The 15,336-nt window shown below is 35.6% G+C and overlaps 1 protein-coding gene across 7 annotated transcripts in view; it reads left to right on the top strand.

Moving 5' to 3' along the window:
* The window catches only part of LOC105476956 (coiled-coil domain containing 102B), a 300,439-nt gene that overhangs the window by 205,872 nt on the left and 79,231 nt on the right, over positions 1–15,336 (top strand). For 6 of the 7 annotated variants that reach the window (XM_071085206.1, XM_071085209.1, XM_011733260.2 and 3 more), the window contains one exon: positions 13,683–13,853. The exons of the other annotated variant lie outside the window; for it this stretch is intronic. In XM_071085206.1, coding sequence (XP_070941307.1) covers positions 13,683–13,853 — 171 coding nt within the window. The remainder of the gene's footprint in view (positions 1–13,682; positions 13,854–15,336) is intronic. 7 annotated transcript variants of the gene reach the window in all.

Raw genomic sequence — 15,336 nt, 5'->3', positions numbered from 1 at the left:
TGTTTTTTGCCCATTTCTTCCATTTGGAACAGGTATATTTACCCAATACCTTTACCCCCATTGTATCTAGGAAGTTACTAAATTGCTTTTGATTTTACAGGCTCATAGGCAGAAAGGACTTGCTTTATTTCAGATGAGACTTTGGACTTGAACTTTTGGGTTAATGCTGGAATTACTTAAGAATTTGGGGGAAGGTTGGGAAGGCATGATTGGTTTTGAAATTTGAAAAAAATGTGAGATTTGGGAGGGGCCAGGGGAAGAATGATATGGGTAGGCTTTGTGTCCCCACCCAAATCTCATCTTGAATTGTAATCTCCATAGTCCCCATGTGTCAAAGGAGAGAGGAGATGGAGCTAATTGAATTATGGGGGTGGTTTCCCTCATCCTGTTCTTGTGATAGTGAGTTGTCACAAGATCTGTTGGTTTTAGAAGTGGCTCCTCCCCCTTCCTTCATCACTTCCACTTCCTGCTACCATGTGAAGAAGGTGCCTTGCTTCCCCTCTGCCTTCCACCATGATTGTAAGGTTCCTTAGGCCTCCCCATCCATGCTGAATTGTGAGTCAACTAAACCTCTTTTCTTCATAAATTATCCAGTCTTGGGAAGTTCTTTATAGAAGTGTGAAAATGGACTAAAACACCCACACATACATTTTATAGTAGATACATTTTTTTCATTCAAATTTTCTATATACTTACAATTCTAATTTGGTTGTTTGGCAGAGAATTGACAAGTACATATTGTATCTACTTCCTCATCTTACTTGGATGACTCTACATAGGTAAAGTGAATTTCCCAGCCACCCTTTATTTACTGGTAACCATGTGCCTGAGTTCTGGCAACGAAAGGAGTATCAGTGAAAGTATTGACTGCAATTGACTTTAGGGCTGGCCTTTATGGAGTTATAAAATATACATGTAAAATGTACACATGTCAAGTAGACAGCTTGATATGGAATTCCAGATTTCAGTGTATGTCTGTTAATCCTTCTATCTCATTACGATTTTTTTCAGAACATTTTTCTGCATTTCATGTTATTTAATTTTGATCTTTTATATATTTATTTATTCCTCAATAATATCTATTTCATTCATCCATTGTCTTTTTAATTTCTAGAACTTTATGTAGCTTTTTAGAAAGTTCTACTTTTTACCCCAAATCTGTCCTTTATGTTCTCACAGTTTCCTATTAATTATAATTTATAATTTGTTTATCATTTAATAATATGTGGTTTTTTGGCATTTTCACATTGCTGTAGCTTAAGCTCTTTGAATCCTAATTTTTCTACTGTGTTTGTTTACTCCTTCTCACATTGAATCATTACTTCTTAGGGTTTGAAACTTTGTTTTTGAGCTAGCTTTTCTGTCAGATTGATTTTTCTGTGGGCTTCTGTATTCTGAGCTGTTGAGTCATTTGGGGCTTATTTCTACTTTGTATTCCCAGGGTTTCATTTGGCAATGAGGGTGATTTTCCATCTTGGTGATTACTCCAGCTCCTAACCTCCATATCAGTGTTTGCCATAGTATGAGGTTTGATTTTTTTTAATTTAATGAGAGTATTTTGTTTTATACTCTGATATGGATAGAAACAAGCTTGCATATGCAAGCCTGGAGCTAAATTCTCAATCTAACTATATGCATATATCTATATTATATACATAATTACATATAGACACACATATATACACATATATAGACACACATATGTGTCTATATATATACATACATCTACACACACACACACACACACACAAACATATATATATATAGTATTAGGGTTCTCTAGAGTGACAGGAGATTAATAGGATAGATGTGTATGAAAGGGAGTATTGACTCACACCATTACAAGGTGAAGTCCCACAATAGGCCGTCTGCAAGCTGAGGAGCAAGGAAGCCAGTCTGAGTCCCAAAACCCCCAAAGTAGGGAAGCCAACAGTTCAGCCTTCAGTCTGTGGCCAAAGGGCCCTAGAGCCCCTGGCAAACCACTGGTGTAGGTCCAGGAGTCCAAAAGCTTTCAAAGGCAGGAAGCATTCAGCATGGGAGAAAGATGGAGGCCAGAAGACTCAGCCAGTCTAGTCTTTCCATGCTCCTCTGCCTGCTTTAATCCTGCTTTAATACTGGCAGCTGATTAGATGGTGCTCACCCAGATTGAGGGTGGGTCTGCATCACCTGTAATCCCAGCACTTTGGGAGGTTGAGGTGGATGGATCACTTGAGGCCAGGAGTTCGAGACCAACCTGGCCAAAACAGTGAAACCCAGTCTCTACTGAAAATGGTAAAAGAAAAAAAAATAGCCCAGTACGGTGGTGCATGCCTGTAATCCCAGCTACTCAAGAGGCTGAGTTATGAGAGTCCCTTGAACCTGGGAAAAAGAGGTTGCTATGAGCCGAGATTGTGCCACTGCACTCCAGTGTGAGTGACAGAGCAAACCTCTGTTTGTTGTTGTAGTTGTTAAAAAAAAAAAAGCAGCAAAGTTCTGGGGTTTTATGACCAATGAATATCTAAGACTTCCCAAGTCACTCTTCTCTGTCTTATGTTGCCTTCAAATATGCCTCTATTCTACTTACCCTTAGATTCTCCTAACTCTGTTTATCTTATTTCCAGCTGTCTGCATCTAATACTTGGTCTAGAGAATAGAAACAGTGACTATTTTGTTCATTTTGTTCACATGTATCACTAGAATCAAACAGTGTATTTATCAATATGACATAAACTCACATCTGTTTTTGAATGACTATAGCAGGTAGACTTGCTTGAGAGTGGAGAAAAGGCATTCATTTCTTTCCTATTGATATAGTACAAGCTCTCTGGGAATTGTAGAAAAGAAATGTATCAAAGGAAACTCCATGTAATGAACAAAGAACTTTCACATAAGGAATGTCTATTACCTATGTTTCTTTCTGAGTCCCTCCAAGGGCTATGTGCAGCCAATGATCAGAGTATAAGAGGATAGTTTATTCTTATGGTAATAACAACAATATTAATTAGCTATGTATAAAACAACAAATGTATGTATAAAAAGCATTATGAACATGGTATTATGTGTTAGTTACTTTATCAGATATTTTTTTTAAATGCATTTACCATGCCCAATGGCCTTTTGAGATGGGCGTTATTATTTTCTACAATAAATATAGTAAAAATGAATCTTCATAATCATGGATGTCTTGATTTCTTCTGGGGTGAAATGCAGTGTGTATTATAAAACTAGATCTGCATTTGTTCTAACCTAGAATAGCCTATTTATTCTTAAAAAGTATTCCATTAGTGATATGACTATGTACATATATACACATGTATAGACACACACATATATACACATACATATATATAAATGCCTTAGTCCCAGAGATAAATATTACACACACACACATACAGAGTATGACTCACGGCTCTTGAGCAAACTAGTCAGAGACATTATCAGTATAGTCTTCCCATTTGTCCTCTCATTTCCATTTGCAATTGTTATAACAGAGTAAAGTCCTGTTTTACAGATAACATGTTAAAGGATTATATAAGTTATTAGAATTTTAACAAGAGAATGACCCTCAGAGATACTTACTTTTGACCCTATTTTTATAGTCAGGGAACCTGCAGCATCAAATTTGGAAATTCGAATTTTACATTTGTAAAAAACTAGTTTATTTGTAAGCAAAGTACATAAGATTTTTATATATGAAAATAGAATTGCTATACCTCTATTTTGATTTTTTTCATACCGTGGGATCTTAATGTCTGGTGAAATATTGGTGATATATTTAGATATGGTGATACAGTATTTTATTTGTATTTTAGCTAATCCTTTCCACTACATGTAAGTGTTCTACTAATAAGTTCATGGCCATGTGAGGCAAGCCAATGCACACACACACTCCACATGCACTGCAGTTCAGGCCCCTCTCAATACATCATGCTCTTTCTTACTTTTGGTCTTGGCATGTGCTACTATTTCTGCCTGGAGATACTTCCTCTCAATCATTCCTTTTATCACAACTTTTACTCATATTTCAAATTTCAGATCCAATGTTCCTTTCTCTAGGAAATATTGTCATCATTTCCCATGCTGTTAGCTGCTTTGTGTACCTCTTCTGTAACTTATCTCTAACACAATCCTTTCCAAGTAGAGTACCTACTGATTTGTTACTGTTGTTGTTGTTTGCTATTGTTTTTTCCTGCAAACTAGATTACAGGTTGATTTTCTTGTAGGACTTCCTTAGTTCAGCTAAAGATGGGCTCCTTGTCACATGACCATGAAAAATTAGACCCACAGACAATTTAAAGGGTGAGAAAAATGGGTTTTATTGGACAAAAAGGAAAAAAAAAAAAAAGAATCAGGGACTCTCTGCAAAGCCAGAATCCTGCTAGTGTGCTTCCCACATCACAGATTAAATACCAGGTTTACCCAGGTAGAGAAAGGATCAGGCTCCTCCCTGCTGCAAACAGTGTGAACTACTGTGGCTCCACCCCAGGGTACAGGCTGGATGGAGTTTCTTTGGGGACCCCTTCCCACCTGGCCGTCTCAATTTCATATCTCTGTCCTTGGTGCTTATCATTGTTACATTGCTGATTACCAATAAATATTAGTTGGATGAATGAATGGATGAAATGAGGAAAGGAAGGAAAGAAGAGAAGAAAGGAGAAATGATATCTCAGATAATAGACATTCTCAGTTGATTACTATTCATCTCCTTTTCCAGTTTCCCTGTCGTGATACAAGTCTAATTTTTCATATATTTTCCCTCTCTTAATGGCCCCTTGCACTTCATTATTAAAGGCTCCATTCTTAGGCCCAAGACCTAATTATTAGAGTAATTTATTTAGTAGGTATGTTTTCCTGATCACAGATGGGTTTAAACATTAACATATGACACAACTTTAGCCATTTAGACATAAAGTGAAGTCCTGGAGAACTAGTGAATTTTTTTCACACTTAGTGAAACTATTAAAACAACAACACTGAGAACACTGCACCAGCTTGAACAAGCTGGATTGTGCTATAGCAACAATAGACCTGAAAATCAAGATGGCTTCAAAAAAAAACAGTTATTTCTTGCCCACCCACATGTCTTCCAGTGCCACAAAGTGACAGAGGGATGCAAGTGTACATTTTGATACAATTGTAGAGGCAGAAAAGAGGGCGTGGTGAATGGTACTCTTCAGCTGCCTGGAGACCACAAACATCCCTTCTCCTGTATTTCCTTGGCCAAAGATATTCACATGGCCATGCCTGATTTCAGCAGCAGGGGCTGTATAATCATACTCTCAGGATGAGTGCCAAATGTTTGTGAAAAATAATGCAGGCAACCACCGTTCTCAACATTGAAATATGAACCCAGTCCTTAGCAGGGTTACTGAACTGCCAAATTAACAACCATGAAGCCACTGTAACCTTAGATTTATCATGTAAGACAAAAACATTTCTTGAATTTTGCCTGTCTTTTTCCTGTTAATCACAGATGAAAATATCGTAACTGAATCAACTTTATTGTAATTCTTCGCTAGTTCTCTATTACTGTCATTACCTCTTTAAGTGAGATGAAAGTGTTTTGGTTGTTTGTTTGTTTGTTTGTTTTCAGAAACGATGTATACTTCACTCTCTCGATCAATGTTTTCCTTTACTTTCCATGCCTTCTCCAAACATTTAAGTAAAAATTAGATTCAAACTCTCTACCGGGATTTTAAGATCTTTACCCTGTCTGCCCACAACCAAATCATCTGATGCTCTTCCCCCTTCTCCTCAATACATAATGCTTAAAAATCTGTTAGAAGGGTCCTCCCACCTACCTGCAATACCCTTCTCCCTCAAATAAGTCAACTCCATGTCATCTTGTCATCCAATGCTATCTTCCAGTCTTTCACTTTCTAACGGAAGTCTGTCCATAAAAAAATGTGTAAGGAAGAATATACTCCCCCAGATATCTGTCTCTAAATATTTTTTTTTCCCACAAAGATAGTGTTTTAGGTCTATCAAATTAACTCCGGAACATGATAAAAATAAATAGCAGTTGTCAAATAACAAGAAACAAATAATATTATGGTCTCATAATTTAAAAGAATAAATTAGTATTTTTTCAAATAAAAAGAAAAATTATCTTGTTTAAACCGTGTCTTTTATGTATGTATCATTTAAATGATCATAACTTTTTCATTCTTATGTGCAATGTTTTTCTCTTTATCATGTTTTCCCATGTATAGTATCAGGAGATTGTCTTATCAACAAACGGACACAAATCTCATTAGGAGAAACAACTTTTATCTTTGCTGCTTCTCCTCAACTCTCTGTGCAGCAAAATTTGGCAGTTACTTTGTGATTATAAAATAGCAGGCAAAGGACAAAGAGCACATATGACCTGAGGATGGCAGAGAAGAAAGGTGAAAGGATCCCCATCCCTGATTGCATTTGTTGAGATGCTTGGTCTACTCTGGACCTGATACCTATGCTTATGATTGCATCTGATCAAAATGAACACATAAAACAGTCCCTTCTAGGCAGTCAATCTCCTGCTATACTTAATTCTCGTATCATGAAGCGATGTACATATAGATCACTTAACGGTACAATTTTGTGAAGTTGCTTTTAGATGCGCTTTTACAGATGGGGAAAGTAGAACTTAGAAATAAGATAAAATTTGTTGATTTTTTTTCTATATTTTCTCAATACTTGAATGTAATTGGGAACGTTTACATAACTGACTAGATAAAACATTAGTGGATGCTCAACAAATATTTTTGATCATTTGCCTACTTATCTGTGGCATTGAATAAATACAAAGACATACTCCAAAATTTGATTTTGAATTTTTTAGGCTTCTAATTACTCTACTCACTTTACACATATTCAAGCATTGTTACATATAGAGATCCAAAACTAACTCTAATTTACAGAGTACGATATTGTGGATTCACACAGTTTTATACATTACTTTCTCAGTAAAGTTTCCATCATCTATTTTCCATCCATGGACTGACTTTTGCCAGGAAATTTCATTCTGCAGGGCAGATATTCTAAAGTGACAGCCAGGGACACCAGATGCTGAAGCCTGTTACCTGGGAAGCAGATCCTGGAGATACCAACATGCAGGAAGTGTACTAGGTAGTACATTAGCTGTGGGGAGAACCAAGCAGCCCAGGTCAGAGGGAGAAGTAGGACTGGGAGGGCTGTGATTATGGGACCTCAGCTGATCCTTGGGGTACTTCCGAAGCTGGGATGGACCTTTGGACCTGTCCCAAGTTGGGGTAGCAACAGTCCTTTATACTTCTAAAATGATCACTGCCCCAGGAAGTAGGTGTGGACTTGGTAAGGAGTCTCTTTGCAGCCAAGAGGAAAGAGCTGTCGGTGAAGAGCTGTTGTGAGACCGTTTTTCCAGCAGCTAGTGAAATACGTCCTTCCATACAGAACTGGTATCTCAGAGGCACAGGACAGAAACTTCCTGTCACTTGATTTTTCCTGCTTCTCTTCTACCCCTCATTAATTATTCTCTATCTTAAAAAATCATGAGCATTTTTTGGTAATTGTCACAATTGACAAATATCCTTATTTGATGGTTTTTAAATCTATTCTAAGCTTTACAAGGTTAGAGATCATATCTAACTTGTTCACTTTTATACGTAAAATGCATAGCACAGTCATTGGCACATGGTAGACATTTAGTGAATGCTTGTGGAATGAATGATATTATATCAACACTATAGACAATACTAAATCACACTATATTTAACACATAAGATGTTAAGTGGACCCACTAAATATGCCAATTAAGATGAATAAAATGCTCTTATTTTGAAGCTATCATCTGTCACCATGTATCATAAATGTTTATGAATAACATTGAATTTATTCTTGTTGAAGATACATGTTCCTTTGGTTTCTGTATTTTCTGAGGTAGGAATTTGGTATAGTGAGAATTATCTTAAAAACAGGTAGGTAGTACAAAAATTATAATGTGTTTAACTTGAGTGGTATTGTGACTTCTTTAATGTATTTAAGTAGATGCATTTGATTGTTATAACAATCCAATGTATCTGGGTCAACTTTTGAGAAGAGAAAATCTGCCCTTGTTGATAGCATTATTACTTGTGGTGAGTGTATAACAAGGCTTCAACGGACCATGAGCAAGTTATTTCCAATTTTCCATACTGTTTTTTCTCTTAAATATAGTTGAACTATGTGTTATATGATGAATTATATGTTATCTACAGATCAGTATATTATTAATACACATATTTGATATTATAGATGCAGAAATTTATAAATTTCTATGTATTAAAAATTTGAATGGATAGAAATAACATATATAATAGTACTTTTAAATTTCCTGTATGATGTTTTGTTTTTCCTTCAATGAGATACATATAAACTGATTTGATTTATATTTACCAGATTCTCATTATGTCATTTTAAGGTATAAGAAAATATATTTTGTTAGCTTGCTATGACTAAACTCAATCTTCAGTAGTTGATGTATTATATGTACAATTAATTCTAGATAGAAAGCAATATCCTTACATATAACAAAATAAACTAATGCCATAACAATATATATAATTTAAAGCATTCCATCAAATATTTCACATCTTTGGAAACTGATTCAATCTATATGAGAAACTAATACTGTATTACTCTATTAAAAATATATACACAAACACATTTTATATGTTTCTTTCCTATATCAAGATCTGAAATCATAGAGATCTGCTTATAAAAGAACTGTGAATTATATGTACTATCAGTTGCATAGATTTAGATTTACAGAGGATTACATGCTGACAAATTATCTTTATTACTGTATATTTTTATACATATTTTCTGTTCAGATTTTTCTCTTCCAGAATATGAATATATAGCAGAGTAATTATGTATTTTTTTATCATTACAGCATATTAGAATAAGCTTGCTCTGAAGTACATATAGATATTACTATCTACCTAATTCTCTTTTCAAAAGCAAACCACTAAATCTTCAAATTAGGATTCATTTTGGATGCTTTCCAATCATACATCTATATGCAAGTTATAAAAGATACTGCAATTTTAGATAATAATAGCATCTAACATATTCATTGGATTATACTGTATGATCCTATATACCTTCACTATTTACTGTAACATGTATGGAAAGAACAAAGTGAGTGTGTGAGGAGATTCCCATCACTTTTCTATCACAAAATTAACGGAAATGAATGGATAGTAGCAAAGGCCATAGCTTTGAGATTTATTTATTTATTTATTTATTTAGAGATCGAGTCTTGCTCTGTTGCCTCGCTGGAGGGCAGTGGCAGGATCTCAGCTCACTGTAACCTCCTCCGCCTGGGTTCAAGCGATTCCCTGCCTCAGCCTCCAAAGTCGTTGGGACTACAGGCACATGCCACCACACCTGGCTTTTTTTTTTTTTTTTTTTTGTATTTTTAGTAGAGACAGTGTTTCACCATGTTTACCAGGCTGGTCTCAAACTCCTGACCTCTGGGGGGGATCCACCCGCCTCAGCCTCCCAAAGTTCTGGGATTACAAGCATTAGCCACTGTGCACAGCCTGCTTTGAGAAATAAAGAAGAAATCCATCTCTTCCCTTGAAAGTAAAATAGAGAGGACATGAATTAATGGATCAAAATGTCAAATAACTTGTCAAATCTTAAAGATAAGTCCTCCTGATAACAAGATGAACGCCAGCTCTGTGATATTGTTTTGGTAAAATGAAAATGTAGGATTAATTTTAGTTAGGTTGGCCATAAGCAATTTGCATAGCTCTCTGAGACTAAGTAGGAAAAAATATTACCTCTAACACAGGATTGTCATGTGGATTTAGAGAGAGAAGGTTTGTGAAGAATTTCTCATAGGGTAGGTACCTGGAAAACATTAATGCCTTTAAACTGATTTTGTTTTTAAATCACTTTAAGCTGATATTTTAAAAATCACTTTAAACTGATTTTATCAATTTAGACTGATTTTTAAAATATCTTTGCATTAAGGAAGCAATGTATTTTTCTCCTTAAAGTGAAATCCAATTCTTACCTTTATTGAGGCACTCTACGAACACAATTAGAATATGTTGAGCTATGAGTTTGGCTCTAAATATAATTGGATATATTTTCTCACGTAACAAAAAATACCAAGGGTCTACCAACCCCAGGTGTAAGCAGGACTCCCCTCAGATTGTTGTTGTAACTCAAGGCGCACGTATCTTCCTTGCATATTTTTAAGTGATAAACATTTCTAAAAAATTATTTCCCACTCAAGGATACTTTTTCTCTTTTCTCATTGTGCAGCTAAGTTACATCCACTTTTCTAACATAGTCATTGGCAAGAGGAAAGCTTATTAGAATTGGCTTATACCAATGGTTCTCAAACTTTATGGTGAATCAGAAACACCTTGCGGACTTGTTAAACCCACAGCTTCTGGGCTCGAGTCCCTGAGTTTCAGATTCACTAGGTCTTGAATGAAGTTCCCAAGTGATGCCGTTGCTGCTGGCTTGGGTATGACTTACTGAGAATATAGTTTCACAAATACATAGGTACCTCCTAGGCCTGAGAATAAGTTGATATTCTCTGAGCAAATGGCCAAACTGTAGAACGTGAATGCCAGGGCTCTGCTTATAAAAATGGCATATGACCAGGGTAGAATTCGCATTGACAAATAGAGATGCCTTTCCTTCCTTCCTTTTGTTCGTTCCTTCCTCTTTCCTTGTATGAACACTGAAGGCTTTTTGCTTACTCCTTTTAAATCAATCTAAGTAAATTTTACACACCTAATGACAAAGCATTAATAAGAAATAATGTTGCTAAAGCGCAAAGTCATGTAAGTGATTGTAGGTGCAAAATGCCGGAGAGAAAGCCATCAACTTGCAAAGTTATCACTTTCCCATTAAGTTCTGAATTATTTGTGCAGCAAATTCTTTATGCTGACAGATCAAGAAAGATCTTTTTTTAAATGTTCCATTGTTGTTCCAAATAATAGAATTGTGCTCCCTATTACATGTTTCTTTGTAAAAGAATATGGTATAGAACTTGACATTTGAAAATTGCATTCTGAAGAGAAGAAATGAGAAATCTCTTTGCATTTTAAATGTGATGTGTGGTATAATATAGCAAACTCAGTGATGGTGCATAAATGACAGTGTTACTGTGAAGCGATTGAAGTGACAGGGCAAGCTTACCCAGAAACCCACTTTGAGTATCCTATCTAGCTGCCCAAGCCAAATCTGTCTGTTTCCAGCTGCCTGTTGGCATCATTAAGGTTTAAATATCAATGGTTGTGATTTTGACTCCTATGGAATGAAGGGGCAGGATTTGCAGGACAGAAACTAAAAATGTCCCCTTCATTTGACGCTCCTGTTTTCAGTGGATACTAGGAGGTGGACATTCTTGAGACAGGCAATAGTTGATAGGCATGGGGGGCTTTCTCTTTCATTCAAACTCCCTGCTCCCTGAGAGTGAGGACCAGCATTTTCTCTGCCAGGTCCTGCCCTGTATCCACACCCTCACCCCACCTCTTCGGGACTTCGGAAAGCTGGGATTCACAGAGACTAAGAGCCTGCAACTTATCAATTGTGTCAGGTCAAAAGTCGCTTTATATCAGCTTGTTTCTTCTAATACCATACACTTCACACAGTTTTGCATTTTGCTTTAACATTTTGGAGATCTCTCCATATGAATATATAAAAGGCTGCCATATTATATTTAACGGTTTAATGGTTTTTCTTAATCAGGCTAATTTCACGGACATTTAGTTTCCAGCATTTACTGGAAACACCAGCAACAACAAAACAATGCTGCAACAAATATTCTCATAATCACAACATTTCATACAACTATGCGTATGTCTGTGGAATACATTCCTGGAAATACAACGGCTGGGTCTGACTTTATGTGCATTTTTAATTAAAAAATATTGCCCGTGTTTCCCCATAAATGAATCCTTATTTCTCCACATTTTACTGGCAGATTATCTTACCATACTTAGCCTTTGCCAGTCTGAAGGCATCTTGATTTTTTCAATTAAGCTTTTTATTTTTGATATTTTTAGATTCATATGTGGTTGTATAAAATAATGCAGACAGATCTGGGCGTCCCTTATGTCCAGATTGTGATGAGAACATTCTCATCACAAGGTTCCTTTTAAGCTACCTTCACATCTACCTTACCCTCCTCCTACCCTGTCCTTAAGCCCTGGCTGCCACTATAATTTTCTATAATATCTGTAATTTTGTCAGGTCAAAAATGTTACATAAATTCAAAATGATGTGCCCCTAATTTGAGAGATACTAAATATATTTTGTTATATGCAAATTATATACTTACTGTGATTGAATTTATCATTTTGTGATCTCATGATTTGGGATCATACTTAGTAAAACTTCCCCGAAAGTTTTGATTAAGAGAAAAACACCACATCCACATTTATTTTCCAATATTTTATGGCTATTTTTAACTTTTGGATCATGAATTCATCATTAGTATTACTGATGATTTGAGATGTGAAAATAATTCCACTTTCAATTTCTACCTAGACATCCTAAGATAATTACCAATGCATGTTTTTATGATTGCCTATTTGTGATTTTTGTATATAAAGTAATATGACAGTGTGTTTTAGGAAACCAAAGAAATATCCTTGGGTTTTCCTACAATATTATAACGTTATGAAGAACCAGAGGCTAACTTTTTCTTTATAGTTTTAATATATTTTGTTTTGTTTTGTTTTTTGTTTTTTTGAGATGGAGCCTCGCTCTGTCACCCAGGCTGGCGTGCAGTGGCACCATCTTGGTTCACTGCAAGCTCCACCTCTGGGACTCACGCCATTCTCCCGCCTCAGCCTCCCGAGTAGCTGGGACTACAGGCACCCACCACCAAGCCCGGCGAATTTTTTGTATTTTTTTTTTTAGTAGAGAAGGGGTTTCACCATGTTATCTGGATGGTCTCAATCTCCTGACCTCGTGATCCTCCCACCTCGGCCACCCGAAGTGCTAGGATCACAGGCGTAAGGCACCGTGCCCGGCCCAATAAAGATGTTTTCTATAATGATAGTACAATTAATTTTACACTGCGAATTTTAACTAAAAATGAGAAATGATATTAATAATCTGAGGATAATTATTGTAACCTGTTAATTTATATAGTGTATGGTATTAATTATAACAAGATTGATTTGCAGTCCAATCACCCTGTGATATATTAATATATTTCTTTACCCATGACGGGTCCTTACTGCAGGTTTCTGAGCCTGGTTCATGTGGTTTCAGAAGTTGTGGCTGGTGACGACATGACCACAGCCTCACAAAACCTATTTTCTTCAGAAAATAATTAAATCATGTAGTGTGCAAACTTTTAGCATCTGCTGAGTTAGTGGGTGATCAGGATGAACACTTTTTTGGCATGTATTTATATTTTTTTGTTTATGGTTATGTGATTTCCTTTTGGGGGAAGGTTATATAAAAACTACTTTTGTATAAGGTGCAAAATAGATCATTTAGAAGACAACATAGAGTGTATTGTATTTTAGTCACATATTTTCATTGATAGTCATATACTAATTATAATATTTGATTACAGAAATGTAGAATTCCAAATGAAGATGATGGTTCATCTAAATTCTTCCTAAAATGTTTTTCTCTTTTGTCAAAAGAAGTTGCCATTCTTCTGATTTTATCAGAGTAGACTGTAAATAATGTAATTTTTTGTTTTCCTTTGAAAGGAATTATTGAACCTTCAACATGCCTACTATAAACTAAGCAGACAATACCAGGCAAATATTGCAGAACTGACTCATGCAAACAACCGAGTGGATCAAAATGAGGCAGAAGTAAAGAAACTAAGATTACAAGTGGAAGAACTAAAGCAGGGACTCAACCAGAAAGAAGATGAGGTACTACTTTATAAGTGAACACGTACTGAATAGCTTCTAAATAGTATTTTAGAGCACATCTAAAGATTGTCTCTCTTATTAACATATGGCATTAATGGGAATATAAATATTCATATCTTAAATCAATTTTAAAAGAGTTAAGAAAGAAATAAGATTACACAGACAATGTGCACATGTTTGTGGTGGTAATAGTATGTTTTATGAGTGCTCTATAGTGTCAGTACTTTAGCATGATCTTGTGTGCACATGTGTGTGCGTGTGTGTGTGTTTAAATATGGGCACAGTATCATTAAAGCTTGGGTGTTTTAAGATTTAAGCATCTATATCAACAAGTATGATACATATTATTATATATTATATATTTTTTCAGCGCTCTTTAGTGTTCAAAAGAATCTAGGTACTTCATTTTGTTTTGTTAGGTCAACTCAATAACAGTTTATAGAATATTTTAGAAGTTCTTGGAAGATAGATATCTCGGTGTAATATCTTAACAGCACACATTTACAACTGTGGGGGTGATTGCAGCTGCAGTTACAAACAACAAATTTGTTTTTGTTTTTTTTTTTAAATAAACACAGTCTCTAATGTCACTATGATTGTGGAACTGTCACCCACAGTAGCATTCTTTCACATGGTTTTCCAGTCACTGTCTCTGCTCCTGTTGGACAACTATTCAGGCAAAAACCATAGTTCCCTGGTTAAAAAGACTGTTTCTATATAATGCAAAACAGTTGGAAATAAAAAAAATAAACAGCTGAATTATTTTTCCATGGAGTAATTTAAAAATCAAACATACTCCACATTTTGAGAATTTGTTTTTAGTAAAAACAATTCCAATCAAGCAAACTGGATTTTCTTCTCTAATAACATTATATGGAAACAGAATCAATCATTCCACAAATGAGGCTCACACACTGTCCTCTGTGCTTGCTAGGGGCTCTTGGCAGGCGTATCATCCTTGCTATGTCTCTTTTTATGAAGATATATATGTACTTTCTAATGATATTCATGCGTGGTGGGGCTGGATGGTGGACGAGTAAAGTTGGAAGGGGAATATAGTAGGAAGGTTCAAGAATGTGATTTTAAGTTTTTTATTTTATTTTAGCCATTATTTTGTGAATAATTTTAACATGCTAGTATTTGTTGTAGGGGGTGGGGTGGTGGTGATGATGGTGAAAAAATCTTTATTTTTTGTCAATACAGGCTTTAAGATGTCATTTGAGACTAAACTATTGGTAAGGAAATAATTTCTTCTAGGGTTCATGGACTAATGAAGTGCTAGTCCCTACAGATCTGATTCACAATGTAATTGTGCAATTTAAATAATGAGCTGCGGTCTTAAGGAGGATAACATTATTTGTTCCTCCATATAGGATTATATTTCCCACATCATCAGTGTCAGGCTTGGTCATGTGATTTTTGCTTTGCCTGTGCCTTATGTGAAGGAACTGTGCATGCCAGCACCTTCAGAAGCTTTGAGAGG

Source organism: Macaca nemestrina, chromosome 19 (genome assembly GCF_043159975.1).
Source record: "Macaca nemestrina isolate mMacNem1 chromosome 19, mMacNem.hap1, whole genome shotgun sequence".
Taxonomy (NCBI): Eukaryota; Metazoa; Chordata; class Mammalia; order Primates; family Cercopithecidae; genus Macaca; species Macaca nemestrina.
The sequence above is the reverse complement of the archived record's forward strand: the minus strand, read 5'-3'. Positions and strand labels throughout refer to the sequence as shown.